Raw genomic sequence first — 15425 nt, 5'->3', positions numbered from 1 at the left:
CTGCTTTCCTTGCCTTTCCTGGGGAAGAGCAGTGCAGCAACCTGTGCTGTAGTCCCCATCCTGCAAAGTCAACAGGACTAAGATGGGCCAGAAAAGATGCAGGGCACTTCAAAGCCTGGAGATCTGCCAGCTCTCTGGAGACCTTCCTTGCCTCTGGGGCATCTCTCACGTCTGGAGCTGGTATTTTCTGGTCGCAGTTTCGTGCTTGTGTGTGTGTGTGTATCACTGCAGCAGAACCATCAGCCACGGGCTGCGTTTCTGCCGATGTGTGCTCCTGTGTCTGCTATCCCAAACTGCCTGCAGTGGTTACAGCCAGCGCTGGGCTTGTTTTCTTTGGACTGAGTGTTTTAGCTGTTCTTCCTACAGGCTCATGCGTAGGAAAACTGGTGAACTAGTATTTGCTGCTGCCTCCTCCAGAGCTGCATGATGTGGCAGCCAGGCTATGTGGCATCTGTGGGACCGAGTCCTTGCCTTGCTGCTTCCCCATCTTCTCCTCTTCCTGTACGTGCTGGAGGGTTCTCCAGGCACCTCACCACCTCTTTTCCTCTCTCCAGCAAGAGAAGAGAGAGAGCTTGTGAGTGACAGGCATAATGGTGCCAACCCACACAGGCCCTGATGTGGGCTCTGGTCTGGCTGGGGTGCTGCTGGTGGCACCGGGCTGGGCTGGGGCAGGGCGGGGGGGCTGCAGTGAGAGGTTCCCCCCGCTGAGCAGCTGCTGCCAGAGGCACTTTCAGCCAGGCAAAGGGAAATGGAGATGATCTGGGCTGAAGTTCTGGACGGGTTTGGTGGGATCACATGGGTGGGAGCAGATCTAGCCAGAGGGTCAGCCCAGGCACGTGCTAATGGGAGAAAACACAGCTTGCACCGTTTGTGCCTTGGAGGCTCACAGTGCTCTGGGAGCGAGAGATCCTCAGCTCGAGTTCAAACAGAGGCGGGGGAAAGCTTCCAGTGACTCAGGGATTGCGTAGCTTAACAGCAATCAGATGTGCAGCTTGTTTTCTTTGCCCTTCTCCAGTCACAAGCTTTCCCAAGCCCTTCCCCACAGGCAGAGCAGGGCCAGAGGCACCTCTCCACCATAATGCAGTGTGGGTGTTTTATGGGATATCGGCGATGGGGTGTCCTCCTGTATTTTCATGGACTGATGGAAAGCAGGAGACCTTGGCTTGTCCAGGGAGGCTGGGGAAGAAGTGCTGCCCTAGGAGACTGCAGTGCCTGGGGGAGGCAGGTCCTCCTCGGGCTCATCTGTGGCTGCTGGTAACCTGTCTTTCATTTCCTTTTCTAGATGCAAATGCTGGACAAGTTTCCGATGGAAGGAGGGCAGAAGGACCCCAAGCAAAGGATCATCCCCTTTCTACCAGGTAGGAGAGTGGTTTTGCTCCAGCAAAAACCATGCTGGTTTTGGCATGGCAGGAGCTTTTTCCCAGTCTGTGTGTGAGCATACACACTGAACCATCTGAGCAGTAGCAAGTTCTTGGCCTGCAGCGTGTCCATTAAAGTATCTGTATTAAACCCCTCACTATTTTTCTTTCCCTCCCAGAAGTCATTAGTGGAAGACCTCAACTAAGCAAGCCCCCTAGCACAGTTTCTGCCACAGCACAGGGCTGAGGATGATGTGAGGCTCCCCAGGAACTGCTCATATATTGTTTTTCCTGTCCCGTGCAGCTCAAAGGGCCATCCAGAGAGAAGGAAATAACAATGGAATTCAAGCCAGTTGACAGCCTTGGCTTCCTCTTGTGATGTTTGGGGCTGATTGCTCAAAGACAGGATTTCTGTGGCATGACGTGTACCCTGTCAGCCCAACGTGCAGCTGAGGAGATGCAATGGTCTGTGGCACTTTGTGGTATGTGGGATCGCTGGTGGCTGCTGCTATGGGGAATATAAAGAACCCTAATACGCCTTGTGAAAATAACCAGCCTGAGGGGAGTCTTTCATGCACCCATAGCTAATGGCTTTGACCACAGAGTTGTCTTTGCCCCTACTCCCAAGTAGCTCATGAGCATATTTAGAAATGTTACAGTACCATAATCACTTCCAGTGGCTGTCAGGTCTGTTTAGTGCAGCCCTTTGTGCTGTGCTTTGCCTCCTGGCTCTTTTAGAAATGTAAAGGCATTTGTGGGCTTTGCTTTTCTCTGACTGGTGTGAAGAAAATAATTTTCACCCCTTTTTGAGCAAGAGAATCTTGTCTGGGTTTCCCGTAGAAGGGTTTCTGATTCTGGCTTGTTCCTGGCACTGTAACATCACCAAAAGCAAAGCACACCTGATGTTAATACAGCAGAAAAGCCCTTGCTGTACAAGTACTCTTGCCAGCAAGGGAAAATGGAAGCCAAATTGGCAAAGGGCATAACTTGGAAAAATTAGATATATGCTTTGGCTGTGCTGCACTTGCAGAAAATTCCCACCAAAATGCTGCTATTTTGGGAAGGCCACGGCTTGGGAAGCCTGGTCGGAGCATTGCTCCTTGCAGCACACTCGTCAATACTTGTTTCTCCTTCTTGGTGTTGAAATAGTTTCCCTTTGCTAGGAAACATGTCACTGGGATTTCCACTGGAGGAAAAAGGGGCTTGAAGTTGCTGGAAACTCTTGTGTAAGCAAGCAGTTTTGGGGAGTTGGGATGACCTTCCCCTAGAGAAGCACGTGCATTTGTGTGCGTCCTCTGCAGAGAGATTTGCCCTTTTGCTCTGGTTCCTTTTTTGCAACAGGCTTAAATAATACCATTTCAGAGGGAGTCACATGTTGACTTGGAAAACTGCTAGTCTCTGCTTCTCCCAGAAATATTTCTTGGCATTTGATTTCTGCTGTGGCTTGTGATAGCTCAGGAGACCATTGATGCCTAACAGCTGGTACCTGCAGCTTTACCACGAGTGCTTTGAGGTGCCAGCACAGGGCAAAGGGTGGTGTGGTGAGAAGATTCAAGCATGAGGTGGTGTCCCACCTCCAAGCAGGAGGTAGCCACTGCAAGTCTTGCACCTTTCCTGTCCTCATGGGACAACTTCAGAAGTCCTCTTGCTTCAGGGAAGTTGTGGTATTAGAAGTGGGAATTATGTTGCCTTTGCCCCCCTGCCTTTGCTGTTCATTATGGAGTGGTCAGGAGCTGGTGCCTTTTCCTGCAAGCTCTATCTGCTTCTGGAAGAGGATTTAACTTGGGGTTAAGGCCCTTTTAATAGCTGCTGGATATGTTAGAGTGTTTCCTTTACGGAGCAGCTCTTTGCCTTCCCAGTTTGGGATGATGGGTTTTGCTGCTTACAGCTGAACCCAAACTTTGTCTCACTCAGCCTAGAGGTGCTGTCCAGGTGAGCTCAGTGCAAACAGCCTGGGTTTGTTTCTCTGCAAAATGTGGTTCTGGTGTGCTTAGACTTGCTGGTGTTTGTTTGTGTTCAGCTTCTGTTTGTACTGTAGTTTGCTCCCAATCCCATTTTGAGCAACATTTTTAGCATCTGAATTTCATTACCAGGGGAAATTTGGCTCCAGTGGTTTACTGCAAGTACACTGCTTTCTGAGAAGTCTGTTGTAGAGCAACATCAGACATCGTGGCCACTGCAGTTCTCAAAAATGTTTCCTGTGACCCTGTGCTTCCAGCACCTCTGGCTTTCTTAGCAAACCCTGAAGCCTCCCAAACCCAGGGTCACCACCACAACCTGACAAGGTGCCATCTGGGTTTGTCTGTCAGACTGGTTTCCTGGAATGGGAAGAGAGTTCCATGATTACTCCATAGTTACAACACCCAGCCCACAGGAACTCTGCTTTGTGTTACTTCGTTTTGTTAGTGCTTGCTTTGAGGACTCGACTCATGGGAAATTTCTAGAGACTATGGTCTTTTGAAGTAGGCCTTTGATGGTATCAGAAGAGGCTTTTGTAAGTGTAAGTCCTTCAGCCCACTCAGCTCTTCTGAAGTAGAGTCATAAAGGTGGGTGCTCTGAAGTGGAGTAGATCAATTACACTTGAGGTTTGGGGCCAGGGGTTGTCCCTTACTGGATGGTGGCACCATGCTCATCCCATAGCACAGCTTGGTGGGATCTGGCAGTGCCTGGCAGGACGCTGCAGTGCTCCTGCACTGTGCTTGAAAAGCTCTGCTGCCACAAAGGGGAATTTGAAGTGGACTCTTGGATCCCTTTAGCTGGCTCTGAGCCACTGGCACAGCCTGCTCAGCTTTATGTGGTGCTGGGATGGCTCCTTGGAGCAGCTCTGGCAGCACCCAGCCCATGCGTGGCATTGACTGTGCTCCCTGGAGTGGAGTCAGGAACAGCTGGTGAGAGAGCAGAGACCTGTCACTGCCCATCTGGGGAACGTCCTCGCCTGCAGGAGTCCACACCAAGGGTTACACAGTTGTTGGCTGGGAGATGACGGTGTGGAGACCCCAGGAAAGAATGAACTAAGAAAACAAATGAGCTCAGTTGGGCCTGCTGTGTAAGGGCTGTGCCAGATCTTTCAGGAAACAGCTTTTATAAGGAGAGTGGAGCCTTCCAAACTCCATACAGCCCCACTGGCCTGGAGCAGATCCTGGCCAGTCTGCTTCACTGGAAACGTGAGCCTCGGCAAGGAGGGGTTGCCTGAGGCTGAGCTAACCTTGGCTGTAAAATTGCTTTTTAGGAAGCTTTAGCTACAGACAATAGTGAACTCCCAAGAAGGGAAGAAGAGAAAGGGGGGTTCGGTGAGATCATTTTAGAAAGCAGAATTATGCCTCCTTTCTACTCCTTTCCCAGCCCACCAGCCTGCTCCATGTGGGCATCAGTGCCACCCACAAACTTTGGGGCTTTTTTCCCAGAACAACTGTGGGGGTGCTCATAGCTCCCCACAAAGGCCCTGTGAAGGAGGTGGAGGACAACCCATCTGTTTTCTAGCTATAGTGCCTGACTTGCCCCAGTCCTGTTCCATCTTCATCTGAGCTGGAGATGGGTCCTAATTACTACTTTCTGCTCTAGCAAGATGGGCATCTCTCCTGTAGCGTGGTTGGGTGGACAGTCCCAGGCTGTCCTGCAACCCCTGCGCAAGACTTGGCCAAACAGATGTAAGGGTAGGACTCCTGGAAACACTGCCTGATCCCCCATCCCAGGAATAGCCCACGTAGCTGGCTGCTCCGTGGGCTGGGATTAATTATGTGTACATTTGGGGCTGCCTTTTTCTGAAGTGAGTTTGGAACCCGTGCCAGGGAAAATCTGGATGTGATTTGAAAGGTGCAGAGAAGTGAATTCTTTCCGAGGCAGTGGGGCGGGGGCAGAGTGGGGGGAGTCCTTCAGGGTGAAGCAAGAGGCACAGCTGGTTTTCCACTCTTGAAATATCTGGCTGGGTTCACAGCCGTGGTGGGCAGCGTGATGTGTTTCGGGTTCTCTGCCCCTCCAGCTTGCTGGAGATCCAGTAATAGCCTTTGGCTCAAGAGAAGCCTTGACCATTTTGCTTGTTGAAGTCCCTCTGCCTTGTGTTTTTTGGCTCCTTGCTCCCCAGCCTAACTTCAGTTCTTAGTGAAGAATTCCCACAGGAGGGAATAATTTGCAGAGCCCTGTTTCCCTGTTTGTTTGTTTGGAGAGATTAACCCCTCCTGTGGCCTGCCTGCTCTATCTCACACTGCTGGAGACACAGATTCCTTATCAGCCCTTTCCCCAGGCTTTCCTGGCACTTTCCAGTCCTGATGAAGGGCTGGGGCAGCAGAGGCCACACTGCATTTCTTTGCAGCCCCCCCTCCTTCAGAGCTGCTTCAGCATCCTTTGCTCTGGGTCAGTCAGAAAAAGCAAAGCAGCCCTGATTAGCCACAGAGGAGTTTGGTTCCTCCAGTCCTGGGAGAACAGAACCTCTCTGGCACCAGAGGAGTTTTCATGGACAGACAGAATATTTCTAGTGGAACTTCTCTTCTTCTTTGTAAGTATAAACAGGTTTTTAAGTTCCAAAAAAGCAGGCATAATGTCCTGGAGTCTGGGTGCTTGCACAGGGAGATGTGCCAGGACAGCCATTCTGTATTAGTGCCTTATCTCAGTCTTCTGTTTCCAAAATCCACTTGCTTGACGCATTCCCAGGTGATAAATGTTCCGTCTACTCGTAGCTTTGTTTGTGTGTATAAAGGACAGTGTATTTTACCCCACTTCCTTTGCAGTGACTTTCTTGTGCTAGCAGGGATGGAGGAGACTCACTGCTCTGATTGCTCATGCATAACATTATGTATGTAAATAAGAAAATCTAATCATCTCTGAGTCCTGGAGTTGTGACAACAGAGAGAAGCTGGTGGAGTCTGCAGCAGCACTGACCTTTCCAGCTGATGGAAAACCCCACTATCAGCAGGATGTGCAGAGTTGCCTCCCCTCACGTCTTCCCCTTGGTATTCCTCGTGCTGATGTTGAGGTTGAGGCAGAAGCACTGCTGGGAGGCTGTTAGGAGGAAACAGTCTCTCTGAGGATGTTAGAAACATGGAATCACAAAATGATTTGGGTTGGAGGGGACCTTAAAGATCATCTCATTCCAACCTCTTGCCACAGTCAGGGACACTTTCCATTAGACCAGGTTGCTCAGAGCTCCATCCAACCTGAACGCTTCCAGGGATGGGGCAGCCACAGCTACTTCTGGAGCTACAGCAATAAGAGGTGCAGATACCAGATGAATAATGTGATGTGTTTCTCTCATGTTATATAGTTCTTGACTATGTGAAAAGCCCTGGTGGACAGCACTGTTATTCCCATTTTTAGATATGGTCTGAGGAAAAGATGCCCAAGAAAATGTTGCGTCTCACTGACCCAGCAAGTTGCCCATCTTTCCCTTCCAGGAGGGAAGTGGTTTCCTGTGCTCTCTTGCCTTTCAAGTTGAGGATTTATACAGCTGTGTTTGGCAGCACTGAAGGGTCTGCAATTATGCTAATTAGGCATTTTGATTAAAATCAGCTTTTTGTTAGAAAATAAACTTCCTTGTTGAAAAAGACTGGATCGAGAGCAAATGAAGAGAGGAGCTGGATTTCCTGCTTGTTCATATGCTCCATGCCTGGGCTAATTTAAGATCACTTCAGTTGTGGTGATGTATTTATTCCCCAAACCTATATTATTTTTATTATTATTATTCACTAGCATATGTTTGTTAAACATTTAAATATTCCCACACCCAGAACTTATTATTTCAGACATTTTTAACATACCCACCCATCAGTGATTTCATTTTGGCAGACATAAAACCAAAACAGCTCTTCCGTACAACTGTCAACAGAACTAGTGTGATCATTCATCTTTTTAAAAATGGATAAAGATAGATGATGGATAGAGAAAACTGTTGATCATTTGTCTGGTGGAAAATAATTGCTGAGGTCAGTGATTGGAGCCCTAACCTGGTTGTTGTTCCGAGTCTTTCCAGATAACCTCTGTGTTCTCAGGCTATTCACCCTCAAAATCTAAGAGACATTGAGTAGAGGGGTGATTTTTTTTCACTGTATCACAAGAACTGCCAGACGTGGCTCTGGTAGGCTTTGAAAAGGAATGCACTTTAGAGCAGAGCATTTCCCACCATCAATGTCTCAGCCCCTCGCTGTCAACAGGACATGAATGAGGAGCAATCCTTCTGGCATGAGCTGGTCTGACCCCATGCCTGTCACTGGAGGGCAAGGATAGACCTGGCACTGAGTAGGTTTGCAGTGTGCTCCCTTGGACAGTCCATTTTCAAAGGCATTCTGCATTAACTGAGCCTAGCAGGAGACTTGGCTCCTCCGTAAAGTTCTTGTTCGTTTTCTTTGCCAGCTGAAGTTGGGTTGGCTTAGTTCATCTCTGCTTAAAAAATGCACTGGCAGGCTGCACGAGTCATGCGTGGTTCAGATCCTGGCCAAGTCAGGGAGATGCCGAGGGGGGTGACCCAGCCCTGGATTTAAAATTGTGATAAGCACGTGGCCATTTTCCCATGTCCTGTTCTTGGGTGGCTTGGTAACATCCATCTTCTGGCTTCAGCAGTGCCACAGCTCCTGTGAAGACTTGCAGGAGGGGCTGAGGCCATGATGTGACTCTCCAGAGTGCTTTTCCCTGTTCTCACGTTGCTTGCAAAGATGTGCTGGTGTTTGGTTATGATGGGAGTTTGGCTTCTGGTTTGCCCCTTGGTGACCTCTTTGATACGTGAAGGGGTTGCATGGATGGGCACACTGCTCTGCCTACATTCAGGGGTGGGATTGGAAACCCCAGAAGGGACAAAAAGAGAGAAGACTTTCCTGTGGTATTGGAGAACTGTCAAGAAGAACTTGAGGGAACTTCATTGCCACCCACCCCCCCCAAAACACAGTTTTCCAGGTCATTGTATTGCAACACAGTGCCAGTTCCTGGTGCTCTGGGAAGTGGTCTGAAATCCTACCACATACCAAGCCTTTTGATCAGGAGCCTCTACATGTATCTGTTTCACTGTCTGCTGATGGCTTTTGTCTCCTTAGCCTGAGAAGCTGTTCCCTCTGAGAGCAGCTTGAAGCATTTAGGACTCATTTGACTTCAAAGAAAAGAGGCCTGTACCACAAGCCAGAGGGGAGGAAACGGAGTGGCAAGAGGATCCCATTAATGGAGAACAAAAATAAACCCCAGACAGGAAGGAAAATTCTATAGGTCTGACTCAGAGCTGCAGTCCCGACACTGTGGCTTTGACGACCAGTTTGTCACAGGAGTGACACAGAGAGAAGCCCTCTTTTTGGCTGCTGCCCACACTAGACCTGGATGCCCTTAACAACCTGGGAACCTGCAGCAAGGGTCCCACCAGCACTGGCAGCTGCAGGGATGGCATTTGCCAGGAATCTTGTCCTCTCAGGACTTGCACGCCAGCAAACTATGAACTATCAGGCGTGTGCTTGGATGGGGGCTGCTCCTCCATCATCACCACACTGGTAAGAGACTGTGGGGATGTAGTTTGCTGGTAATTGTTTCCTCTTCTCTCCTTGAGCATGCTTACCACTTTAAATATGCTTTATTCAGACAAGATGTTTAATCTAGCAGGGGGAATGGGCTTTTTTTTTTTTTTTTTTTTTTTTTTTTTTTTTTTTTTTTTTTTTTTTTTTTTTTTTTTTTTTTTTTTTTTTTTTTTTTTTTTTTTGATGTACAGTGCTTTTGTCAAGAAGAGGACGTGTAGGAAATAGGTCCTGGCAGAGTGATTCAAGTGACCTGTGTGTGAGTGTTGTGCTGACCTGCTCTTCTCTCTCCATCTCTCCTGTTTCAGGGAAGATCCTCTTCCGCCGGAGTCACATCCGTGATGTTGCGGTCAAACGCCTGATACCTATTGATGAATATTGCAAGGTAAGGGCAGGTTTCTTCCATCCACCAAAGAGAAACCCAACCTGATTGAGCTTGATCCTGATTGACTGACACTATATAACGGTGTGTCAGTGCTGGGAGAACAGGGAGTGTGGGTTATCCACTGCTATCAAACCCTTCCTGTGATGGAAACCCACCCAGTGATTCACTTTTCACTCCTCATGAAATGCACAGGGTTTGGAGACCTGGGCTTGCAAATGCTGCTGGACTTTCCCTTTGTCTTCTCCTTTCCTAAGATGTGTTGGTATTTGTCTGGTATAAACAAGAACCAGCTTTCCAGATGGGCTGGAAAGGACCTGGCTGTGTCCTGTCTTATACAGGCGGTTTGGAGCGAAATTCGTGTGTGCAGGACTAGGCTTGTAGGACTCAGTTCCTCACAGCCTTTCCCATCTATTGGGAACAGACCTCCTGTTTTATGTAGAAGACAGCACCTTCTTGGTGGGATGATTCCAAACTGGGATGTAAACTCCTGTTACTGGTTACATAAACCAGTTATTTATACAGGAGTGAGATGAGTTGTACCTGCAGAAAATTATTGGAAGCCAACAGAGATTGGGCTGACATGATTTGCTCCATACTCTCAAAGAATATAAAACTGGACTTAAATTTAAGGGAAATTGTAATTTTAGGGCATTTTGGGGGGGGGGGGAGAGAACAAAATACCAAAGTCCGCAAAAAATTATTTTTCCACAAATAAAGTATGCCACATCTCATCTTCCCGAAGAAGGACATTAGTACTTGCAGCAGCTATGAAATGGCCTGAAGGTAGGACTGGCACCTCCAAAATCCAGTCTGAATGCTGTTGAAAACATATACAAAGACTGCAAAACCCAAGGGAGGAGATGAGGAAATGGTGAAATATTCATTGCATTCCTTAGACACAGGAGGTGTGGAAGTGACTGTGGCCTGGGACTTTGCATGGTGGGAGAGGCTGTGGGTTTTGGGACTCAGCCAGACCTATGGAAGGGATGTCGTGGCTGGAATAACAAGTAGAAGGATAAAGGTGAATTAGTAAATGCATCTTGACAGCTCTGCAGTGGGGCTGCAGATGAAAAAACACTGCGGGCCAGGAGAGCAGGTGAGAGCAGAGTGATGGAGATGTAGCACAAGGTGTGCCTGGAGCTGTCGGGGGGGAAGCTGATGGTGCAAGTAACTGCTTGGTTCCATCCAGCCCCTTGTCTTGTGAGTCACTGAAATGTGTCAGCTGCATAGAGACGCACACAACCGTAAATTTAATTTTTGAGAAGAAAAAGTCCCTAAGTGATAAGATGCTGCTGCTGACTCTTTCAGAACGATGCCATTAATGGCATAAAATATAATGAATCCATTTGACTTAACAACTGGAACATAATGGCTGATGTTATATGACCCACTTAGGGAGCTGTGCTCTCCTCCTCCCGTTAATGCATTACCAAGGAATTCTGTGCTCGCCGTGGCCTTCCACTTGCTGCTGCTTAACCGTAAAGCAGCTGAGCTGAGGGTGGGTGTGGGACCAAGCAGAGGCTGCAGAGATGTAGAATGAGCAAGGAATTATCAGGAGCAGAGAGATGTCCCTTCTTGGGCACGCCGTGCTGCAGATCTCAGGGGCAGTGTCCCACTCTCTTGCTGCCAAGTCTGCCATGGGAGGTGGATGTTGCTTGTGCTTGGAGGGTGGTGGCTCAGAACAGAAGTACAAAATGTCTCCTCCAGCTGAGCCCTGCTGAGGGAGACTTGAGGCTCAGGTGAGTATGTCGAGAATGTGTTCCCACAGAAAAAACTTTTGCTTTATTGCCATCTCCTACCAGGGAAGTAGAGGGTCTTTGTTCTCTGGCAGAGCCCTGGAAAGGTGGGTGAGATTTGTGTTATAAGCAGGGAAAAGGAGCAAGGGAGAGAGCCATTAATTCATAAGGCAGTGTTTTTGCTGAAGGGCTCTGTTTCAGGTCCCACCATACTAAAAATTGTGCAGTTTAAGGTAAGGTGCAGGAAAAGCAGCAAAAGAATCAGAGCAACTGGTAAGAGCAATCATTTGCTAAATGAGACTTCACACAACCATAGGAATGACAAGGAGGGAGACTGGGAGTCTGTCCCATTTTTCTGGTGTGTTCTACATCTATTGGTCTTTTTCCTGGTGTGGGAACTGCCTTCCTCCTGTCTCAGGGATTTTGAGAAAGTGTTATTGGAGGGTTGAGGAAGGAGCTGCAATGCTGTGATGCTCTACCCCAAAGAGACAGGGTAGACCACTAAAAATATCTCTGCTAGAGAATAATCTTTTCTCACTCCCTGGAACATGGATTTCAATGCAGCAAGGATTTTCTGTCTCTGGTCAATAGCCTCTGTCCTCAGGCTTGCAGTCAGCAGTGTGGGTGAGGTGACTTGCTGTGCCTCCAGCACCACAGACTGAAGCCATGTTCTGATGGCCCTTCCTAGTTCACTCCTTTGGTGGCAGAGCCAGAGGTGGGACAGGCATTGTGCTATTTGTGCCACTGATTTCATGGCCATAGCTGCTGTAGACCATTGCCAGCTGGACTGCAGGGTGACCTGCTCGACTCAGCCACCACTGTACCAGCAGAGTCAGCTCTAGGTGGACTTCCCTCAGAGTGTCCTGGGAAATGAGCTGTGGGTCTTGTCTTTCCTCCTTCCAGGACAGGGTGTTTTCTGTGATCATCCCCTGCTTTCAGAGGACATGGAGCCTTCTCCAGGCCACAAAATCGGAGACCACAAAATTTGGCATGGGGGAAATTGCATAGATCATGGGATGCTGGAACTGGGGAGTGGTACCACATGGGAATGGCATCCATGCAAAACTTGATCTTTGAATAGCCCTTCCCTGGACTCAAAAACCATGGAGTGAGTAGTTTTCTCTCTCCTGTCTCTCACATGATCTTGTTCACATCTGGCCCATGATTAGTGGTCTGACTGTCTGCTGTGCTGGCAGTGAGTGACTGTCTGCTGAATGGCTGGGAGGGCTTCTGGGGGCCAGCAGTTAGGTCAATATGGAGCCACATCTGATCTGTGTGGTAACCCTGGGGCTTTGCAGATGTGGCTTTGTCTCCAGTGCAGCAACGAGTGGAGGTTTGGTTGCCCACACTGCTGTCACGAGACTGCTGTGACAGCACATAGAGGGGAGGGGGAATTATACAGAAAATTGGTTAAACATCTGCTCCAGATCGGGCTGCAGGACTGCTCCCTGATTTCAAATGGTCCCTATTTTAATTGCATCAGGTTGTTTTACTTTTTGCAGTTGCCATCATCTGTGACTTCATTCCCTTGCACGAGCAGAGGGCAGGCAGGGCTCTCTGCCAGCAGCTGCCATCCTGCCCAGCCCTCCCTGCAGCCCACATTGGAAAGGACCTGCAAGAGCTCTGGCCAAGGCAAATATTGCTGCCCCAGCCTCTGCCCCCAGCCAGACACACTTTCACCCTGCAAGTCCCACTATTGAAGCTTTTTTGTGACAGGCTTCCTCAGAGGGAAAGGAGAAAAGTAGAGGCACTTTATATCTCCTGCCATTCCACAGCAGCATAGTGGCCTTCCAGCCCTTGCCCTGATAAGCTGGTGTCCATGCTTTTGCCTCCTGTTGCTTCTCTCCCTGCCTCTTCCCAAGCTACCATTGCCCAGCAGAGCATTTTTGGGATGTGCTGATCGGGGCTGATGGCACTGAGAGTTTGCCACATGTAAACTGCCCAGCCTTTCCCAAGGATGAAGGCTCCATGCCCCCAGCGTGGCTGGGAAACTGAGCTCTGCCATGGTCAGAGGGCTGCATGCCAGGATGGACATCCCTGTGGCTCTTACCCTGCAAGGGAACAAAAGGCTGGAGCTGGGCTAGGCAGGGCCTGGGCAGTCTCTGCTTATTCTCCTTTAGTCTTGAGTTGCAGCTAGGGTGGTGTGGTGAGTGTAACTGGGGGCTCCCTGGGTCTTGCTGCACTCTGGTGTGCATTTGCTGTAGCTCTCCCCAGCCTGGCTCTGCACTCCTGTGTGCAGGAACCACGGGGGTGCCAAGCTGGATGCCACATCCCAGGCCCCCGTGCTCTGAGGGCCTGTCCTCACCCAGCCTCTTGCACAGCCTCGATGCTTCCCATCACTGGTGTCTCTGTTTCCTCCTCAGGCCCTGATCCAGCTGCCTCCCTACATCTCCCAGTGTGAGGAAGTTCTCCAGTTCTTTGAGACACGACCTGATGACTTGACACCCCCCAAAGAGTAAGTTGGTTGGGGAGCTGCTACCTCTGGGATGGTGAGGAAACCAAAACTGCCTTGAACTTGTTGATATCCATGAGTCTGATGTTCATCAACAGTTCACCCACAAGTGATCTGGGATTAGGAGACTTTCCTGGAGAGGGAGAATGGGCTGTGCAGCTCGAGGTGGACACCTCTGCCCAGTCAGCCAACTCCTGTCTTAGCCTCCTCCAGTGGGGAAGTGGAAACACTTCTCTGGGACCCCATGAAGTGCTGGTCTCCTCCTGAGCCACTTCCTACCTGCAAATACCAGTTTCAGAAACATGGTCAGTCTGAAAAGCCTCATTTCACATGGTTACTAACACCCTCTGCCTGGTTTGAAGGGCTCTTTCCCTTAGCCTTGCCCATGAGCCCCATCCATACCAGCGCTCCAGAGTCTTTCCATGCAAACTGAGGAACATTTGCAGGGAATTTTGCGTGCCTTACGCAACTCTGTGTGGTTATAAGTCTTGTGACTATGAGCTGCTTTGGCCAGGAGCCACCCATCTCTTACTAATCACAAGCAGCATAAATCTGAGCAGCCGCCTCCATCTCCTGCTATGCTGCTCTCTTTTTATGCTGCATGTGACACGGTGCATGGCTCTACCAGGGCTTGAGCAATGGAGGAGGCCTGATTAATTGTGAGAGAAAAGGCAGTAAATTGATTTGACAGCACTCTGTGTTGGAAGGGTGTGGAGGTAGATAAAGGCATTTTGTTTTTGTCTTCTGAGCAGCAACTGAGCCTGTCAGGTCTCCAGCTAAGTATCATGCTTGTGTGGACTGTATCTTCTCTCTGGGTTTTTGATTATTTTTGTTCCTTCTCACAATTTCCCCTTCCCCCATCCCTACTTTCCTCCTTTGGCTCCTGTTTCTATTCGCCTGGCCTGTCATCATTCCTCCTGCAGCTCGTGGTCACTGATGAGATTGGTCTGAGGGCCCCAGAGCCCATTAACTAATTGCTTGCTGTCAGCTGACGCTCTCATCCGTCCTGCCCAGCCATTGCTGACCACTTAACCTTCCACCCCATCGGTCATTCTTCAGGGAAGGCGTCACCTCAGGGGCAAGAGAGAAACACAGGGGAAAGATGAGCTTGCCAAGGACAGCAGGGGGGGAGGATATAATGGGGGTTAACAGCCCCTGGGGCTGCTTTGGGATGTGGGTTGCTGCCTGTACATGCATCTTTGAGCCCTGAGTGAGGGTGGTGAGCTGCTTTGCAATAGGAGTCAGCTTTGGAACCTTCCTGTAGCTGAGGCACCTTCATCCACAGTGGAATGAAGGGCAGCTTCAGTTTTGCACCCATTTTCCTCGTCTTTATTTTGTCTAATAGGCTGAGCCAGAAACCAGTCAGAGTGTGAGCTGTGGCCAGAACAAGGAGCACATTCCAGTGTGGAGGGAGACCTTTGTGTGCTGAGAGTGGTGCAGCTCTGTGCTTGGCTGTGTTTGAAGCTGTAGCTTCCAACCCTCTATCCTTGCAGCAATCAGTGCCACCTCCCTGGTTTGGGTCTGAGGAACAGGGGGAGCAGATGCACCAGCCTGAAACCAAATCCCAAGCAAGTGCTTGTGTTGTGGGGTCTGTCCTCAGGGACATCCCACAGCATCATGCAGCACCACTTGGCAGCTCCTTTGCAGAGCTGGGTGGACGAGCAGGTGATGCACCACTGAATCCAGCAGTGGTCCTGCTCCCTCCTGCTGCCTGATTCTCTCTGAGGAGGAGATGCTGCCTCCCCCTGGCCGGCTCCTCTCCAGGGAGGGCAGGCAAGCTTGCAGCACACAGAAGGGCTTACTGGGTGACTCTTTTCCATCTGCCTCCAGCAGCAAAATGCTACAGCATCTCAAGGACATCTCTACTGTGTTCCCCATCCCATTTTGAATGCCAGAGGGGTATTTATTCGCTACAATTCAAAATGCTAATTAATAAAAGTCCTTGACTCTCTCTCCTCTGGAGAGATTGGTGGGAGCCCGTTCCCGAGCCCCGAGTGCTGGCAGGTCGCCAGGTTA

At 49.6% G+C, this 15425-nt stretch overlaps 1 protein-coding gene across 1 annotated transcript in view; it reads left to right on the top strand.

Moving 5' to 3' along the window:
• The window catches only part of SH3PXD2B (SH3 and PX domains 2B), a 69077-nt gene that overhangs the window by 27649 nt on the left and 26003 nt on the right, over window positions 1–15425 (top strand). The window contains exons 3-5 of the mRNA XM_027901403.1: window positions 1283–1358; window positions 9145–9221; window positions 13321–13412. Of these exons, the coding sequence (XP_027757204.1) occupies window positions 1283–1358; window positions 9145–9221; window positions 13321–13412 (245 nt within the window). The remainder of the gene's footprint in view (window positions 1–1282; window positions 1359–9144; window positions 9222–13320; window positions 13413–15425) is intronic.

Source organism: Empidonax traillii, unplaced genomic scaffold, assembly GCF_003031625.1.
Source record: "Empidonax traillii isolate 1590-97213 ecotype Southwest subspecies unplaced genomic scaffold, ASM303162v1 scaffold22:size5013007, whole genome shotgun sequence".
NCBI lineage: Eukaryota > Metazoa > Chordata > Aves > Passeriformes > Tyrannidae > Empidonax > Empidonax traillii.
The sequence above is the reverse complement of the archived record's forward strand: the minus strand, read 5'-3'. Positions and strand labels throughout refer to the sequence as shown.